Source organism: Hibiscus syriacus, unplaced genomic scaffold, assembly GCF_006381635.1.
Source record: "Hibiscus syriacus cultivar Baekdansim isolate YM2019G1 unplaced genomic scaffold, ASM638163v2 tig00112293_pilon, whole genome shotgun sequence".
In the NCBI taxonomy this organism is placed as follows: Eukaryota; Viridiplantae; Streptophyta; class Magnoliopsida; order Malvales; family Malvaceae; genus Hibiscus; species Hibiscus syriacus.
The window spans coordinates 238,675-244,733 of record NW_024063296.1 but is presented as its reverse complement, the minus strand read 5'-3'; the positions used below and the strand labels follow the sequence as shown (position 1 = coordinate 244,733).

Here is a 6,059-nt window from a genome sequence, read left to right as displayed (position 1 = left end):
CAGATTTTTTCCTAGTCCTTTGCCGGTTCTCGCTCCTCTTCCCAGGGTTTGCCTTACTGTCATCTTAGTGCAATCTGAGAGTGTGGGACGAGGAATCCTGCTTCCTTCAGCCACATAGGTTACGTTGATAAATTCTAACGCCTTGAAGAAACATTCTAAGGCGTCTTCATTGACTTCGATGTATGGGGTATCTGTCTTCACAGAAGCTATGATTTCTTGTTCAGCTCCGATGCTGACCAACCTTCCATCAATTATGAATTTCAGCTTCTGATGTAAGGACGAAAGAACTGCCCCTGCAGCGTGGATCCAAGGTCTCCCTAGTAAGCAATTGTATGTCGGGTGGATTCATTATTACAAAGTCAATGTTGTAAATAGCAGGTCCGATCATCAAGGGTATTTCCATATTTCCTATCACGTCCTTCTGGGTTCCGTCAAATGCTCTGATGATGTTATGGTAAGCTCTCATGTGTGAGCTATCAATGGGCATTCTTTGTAGCGTAAGCAAAGGTATTACGTTCAGTGCAGACCCGTTATCTATCAGAACTCCCGGTAAGACATGGTCGTGGCAATGTACCTTGATATTTAAAGCCTTGATAGACCCCATTCCTCCTTCCGGGATCTCATCATCAGTAAAGGTGATGTAGTTGTCAGCAGCTATGTGTCCTACGATTCGGTCCAATTTATGCGTTGAGATATCATCGGGGACAAAAGTTTGGTTAAGTACTTTCAGCAAGGCGTTCCTGTGTATTTCTGAGTTGATCAAAAGTTCCAAGATCGAGATTTTTGCCTGGTATTTGTGAAGCTGGTCCACTACACTGTATTCACTGTGCTTTAGGAATCTTAGGAATTCACGACCCTAAGCTTCGGTCACGGGCTCGTTAATAACTGGTGGAGGTTCTTCATTGAAATTTTTTGGCATTACCACTGTCTTGGCTTTGGCCTTTGCTTTATCTGCTTCAGTGGATGTCTCAGGTGAGTAGCATCTTCCGCTTCTCGTGAAGTGGCCTACCTCACCTACTTCTTCTGGGATTAACTTGCTTTCTTCTCTCATCCTTTCAGTAATTTTTGGTACCTCTGGTATGGACACACTAGCTGCGTAATTCCAAGGAACCTGTCGGGTGTCCTTAAATGAGAAGGGGGGCGGAGTTGTGATCACCACTTTCAGAGTCATTGACGATGAACTCTCACATCTTGGTCTAATGGTGATGACCACTAGTTTTCTCACTCCAGGCATCCTGTCAGAGCCATTCGTCATGCAGACGTCCATTTCTCGGGGTCTTTCTTCAAAAAATTCCACTTCCCCACTGTCCATCATTCTCTGAAGTAATCCTTGAAATTCGTGGCAACTCTGTATGTTGTGATCCTCCTCTTAGTGATATTCGTAGTACGTTTTACGTCCCCCAGGCCTTGGCATGAGACTATCTTTAATCATCCTCGACATGCACAACTGTCCAAACACCCTGCTGAGAGGAGATCAGATTTCTGATACATTTCTTTTCGTCGTTCAGATATCTCTTTCATCTATCATATTGATTCCTTGCCTTCCGTGATTAGGAAGAGGGTGAGCATTTGTAGTTGGTGTTTTGAATTCCAAATCTCCAGCATTGATGAAACTTTGTACAACTCTCTTGAAAGCTGAGCAGTTCTCGATATCATGCCCAGTGATCCCTGCGTGATAATCACAGTAAGCGTTGGCATTATACCAATGCGGGTAAGGTGGCTGTAGCGGCGTTAACTTGTAAGGACGCACTAAATCTACCTTCAAAAGCGAGGCGTAAATTTCTGAGTATGGTACTGGTACTGGTGAGAAAGTTTACCTTGTATTCTCTCTCATTGGCCCCCTGTTCTCATAAGTGTTTGCCTTCTCTACCCTAGGCTGGGTGATTGTAACACTGGCAGCGTAGTTCTTATGGTGAGTGTTCGTATGGTTCACCTCACTTTCTCTTTTCTTAAAATAGGGCTTCTTAGACCCTTCATCTCCTTCAATCTTTCCATTTCTAATGGCATTCTCGATTAGCTCACCATAAATGACCAAGTCAGCAAAATTCTTGGTAGCATTTCCTAAGAGATGCCCTAAATACGGAGCTTTTAGAGTATTCACAAAAATGTCTGTAGCCTCTTTTTCCAACAATGGGGGCTGCACTTGGGATGCCACATCACGCCACCTTTGGGCGTATTGCCTAAAGGTTTCACGTATTGCCTAAAGGTTTCACTTTGTCGTTTCTCCATATTTTGCAGCGTCCACCGGTCAGGTACCAGGTCAGTGACGTGACGATACTGCTCTAAAAAGTCTCGGGACAAATCCCTCCATGATTTAATATGAGACTTGGTTAATTGGTTGTACCATTTGGTCGCCGATCCAGTCAAACTATCCTGAAAGCAATGTATCAGAAGCTTCTCGTTCTCAGTATAGCCAGTCAACCTCCTACAGAACATGGTAAGATGGACAGATGGGCAAGTGGTCCCGTCATACTTTTTGAAATCTGGTGTTTTGAACTTTGAGGGCCATATGAGATCAGGAACCAAGCTTAGCTCCCTCGTGTCCATTCCGTAGAATGGCTCCACCTCTACCGACCTTACCCTTTCCTCCAGACTTTTCAGTTGTTGGGTTATTCCGTTGTCAACCTTTCCTTTTGCTGATATTTCCTAAAAGTCATGAGCTAACTCTTCCATGCCTGACTCAACAGGTCTTACCCTGGCAACCGATGGGTAATTAGCTTAATATACGGGCTCAGTATGATTCTGGGCTGGCGATCTAACAGAAATATGTACTGGGGTAAAACTGGGAGGATGTGAAGGTCCTAGTGTAAACCCCGGTGGATGTTGGGGATCAGATGTAAACACAACAGGATGGGATACTTCTTGTTCAAACCCTGGAGGATGCATGGGATCTTCTTCGGATAACGCTCACTGGTCAACCTTCGTCTTTCCGTTCGTAGCATGTTTCTTAAACATTTCTTCAATCTTTTGCATGATACCGACTTGCGAGTTTTCTATCTCTGCTTCCATCTTACTTAGTCTCTCTCTAATTTCTTCTTGGGCTTGCCTTTGGTCTTGCTCAAGCTGTGTCATTCTTGCCTCCATTTTCTTGATCGTTCTTCGAGTACTGTACGGGTGTGAGGCGAGTGCCAGGATAACTACAATTGGTTGGAAATTATATTTTATTATTTGGTGAATTTTAATAAATGAATGAATTGTTATAATATAATCATTTAGTTTTTTAAATATGAGAAAAACATGTGAAAACGCAAATGCAAATGCAACCCGAAATTGATTCCGAAATAACTTAGTTTATAAAAAAAGGTACTCAACAACACACAATGTCTAAGCACTTAGGCAAAGAGAGTACGTCAATCATGGAAACTACACATAAAATATTATCGTATCCCCTAATCTTTCGAGCTCTATCATCAATCCGATGATGCGTCGTTCTTCTAATGACTCTGGGACCACAAAAATTCTCAGGGCTGCCGCTTCTTCAGATAATTCGAATACTTGGCGAGCAACACTACGGGCCTGACTCATGGCTCTCCCCATTGCTTCATGTTGACTCTGAATAGTATCTTGAGCCTGTCATAGTACGGTTCCAAGCTCTGAATTAGTCAATGGTTAACTTTCTTCTAATTGTTGGATTCGCTGATGTCCTTTCTGTACTGCAACTTCTAGCTCAGTAATCTTGAATTTTAAGGCCTCGTTCTCCTGCATGGCTATATCATGTGTGGATGAGTGGATCAACTTTGTTTCTTCTAACTCTGCTACCCTTTTCTTTAACCTCTCATTTTCTTTTTGAAGACGGGACTCATCGCTACTGTACGAGTTCTGAAAAATCTCAAGCAGCTGTGCTTCGAGCCGTTCAATCTGTGCCCGCCTCTGTGTCAATTCTTGGTTAGCCTCATCTCTTTGCTCTTTTAGTCTTTAGGCGTGCTGCAGGGCTCATTTGTTTCCTTCTTGATATCATCTTGCGCTTCTTTCTACCCCATTGAGTTTTATTTTTAGGGTATTGGCAGTATGATGTAGACTCTGGGCTCTCATATTCTTCTCTAAGTCCTGAAAATCTTGATTTAGCGCATCAAAACTTCCCTGAACCTTCTCTTTGTCTTTGGACATTTGTTTTATCACTCCATCTTTCTTAAACAACTCGAGCTCCCACATTGTCTTCTCATCTGAGAACTTTTTATTTTCTTTTCTCTCTCCATATTTATCAGTTGCATTTCCTCTCTTAACAATTCAGCCTCTATTGGGAGCCTCTTTAATCGCTCCTCCATAGTCAGCTCATCTTCTAAATTTGGCTTCGGCGTGTTGTTATTAATCATTTGCAACCTCCAAACCTCGTAGGCCGGCGTGAATACAAGCTCTATTATCTTGAAGCTCATGCAGTGAGGTTTCTGCCAAGCTGTATAAATCTTTGAAATCCGCTCTCGGTAACCTGGAGTGGAGAAAGAAAACTCTGCCTCCTTCAGGCTGTGGGTAGCGGGTACAAACTGTCGGGTACTGAACTGTCTGAGTGCAATTAGCGGAGTATACCCGATCGCTCCCCATAACCCGTGTAGCATTACAAAACTATCATTGTCGCATCTGAAAAGTATGTCTTCTTTGGGTAACCAGTAAGCCTTCCATACTATCTCAGTATCTTTTATGTTACGGAGAGCATCAACCCATTCCTTCCTCTTGCGATGCTCTGGTATTTGACACTTGCTTAGGAAGTCCACTAGAGGCGAAAAATTCGATTGATGTCTCCGAGCCCAACTTTTCTCGACTATCCAGGAGTGGCTCCACCACCAAACTAGTAACAATGAGGCACATCCGGTGAACTGACCTCCCCGCAATCGTCTACACTGGTTGAGTGACAAGAATGTTTCCGCAAGGATGGTTGGTGCGGGATTCTTTCTGGAAATAGCTTCGACAAAATCAATCAAAGCGATGTCGAAGTGATCCTCATTCCTAGGGAAAATAACCAAGCCATATAATGCAAAGTGATCTCTTCTTCTTTTTGATGGAGTCTGCTCATAAATCAAACTCTTCAGTTGAGGCCAAGAGATTCCCTCATCACGAATATACTCTTCGACCTATTACTTGGTCTTCCCGGTCAACGTGATCATCTTGGTAATGAATCCCTTAGGTCGGATCGCCTTGGTGTAAATAGAATGTCTTCTGATATTCGGGATATTCAGTAAAGCCGTATACTCCTCCAAGGTAGGGGTCATATCTACTTTACCGAATGTGAAACACCTGTAAGCTGGATTCCAACACTCGGCCAGGGCTCGAACAACCACTTCGTCTATTGGAACTCTGAGCAGCTCTACTAGGTCGCCGTATATTTCTCTGAACAATGTCTTCTCATTATCATCCCAAGTGGCCCAAATTCTTGATAACATAGCCCAATGCGTCTGTCTGACTTGGATAATTACCTTCTCTGGTAAAACTTATTCTTCATTAGTAACAAGGTTATCCCCGAATCGCGTTTTTCTGTATTCATACCAGGTTTGAACATTTATTGTATTCTCAGTCCCATTGGAAAACATTGCTACCTTAAGCTCTTTTTATAATAACTAGATAATCTGGGAATCAATATCGTTTATGAAATGATGCGATATGATAATGATACATGCAATCAAGAAACAAAGCAACAAGTTAGTACATTAGAATAATCGAAAAATAAAGGAATAATTAGCGAAAAATTAAATTATCGAAAGCGAAATAATCAAAGAAAACTGAAAATCCTAACATCATGCGATTTAGTTCTCTTAAGTTAACCACATGGCTTTAAATGGGTTGGTTTACTAAATTATCTATATGTGGGAGGGTTCTAGCAAGGGTTCCCGAGTAATTTCACAACCTGCTAAGGCTGACCCCAATTCTGGCCCATTATAGACTTGCGAATCGGGTTCCACTCAGGGGATCACACCACTAAAAGCGTACCTCAGAACTGATATCCGGATAGGCAACTTAGGGTGCTTTCCAGAGATACTTTGTCAGACCCACACAAGGAAGCCTGATGCTCCTCATGAGGTGTGACGTTTCTCCCTACTTAGATAAATCGGGATTGAGCTCAGGTTTAG

The 6,059-nt window shown here is 42.7% G+C and overlaps 1 protein-coding gene across 1 annotated transcript; it reads right to left on the bottom strand.

Moving 5' to 3' along the window:
- Positions 1-4,115: 4,115 nt before the first annotated feature.
- Positions 4,116-5,375, bottom strand: LOC120177537. Its single transcript, XM_039183652.1, has 2 exons — positions 5,074-5,375; positions 4,116-4,941 (listed from the first exon to the last, which is right to left on the bottom strand). The coding sequence occupies exons 1-2, from the start codon at positions 5,373-5,375 to the stop codon at positions 4,116-4,118; spliced, it is 1,128 nt and encodes a 375-aa protein (XP_039039583.1).
- Between the last annotated feature and the right edge of the window lie 684 nt (positions 5,376-6,059).

Excerpts from the sequence above, each read along its gene's own strand:
- LOC120177537 (XM_039183652.1), bottom strand. The coding sequence starts at position 5,375 with ATGTTATCAAGAATTTGGGCCACTTGGGATGATAATGAGAAGACATTG. Across the intron at positions 4,942-5,073 it reads ACGTTGACCGGGAAGACCAA|GAATGAGGATCACTTCGACA; the intron begins GTAATAGGTCGA and ends TATTTTCCCTAG.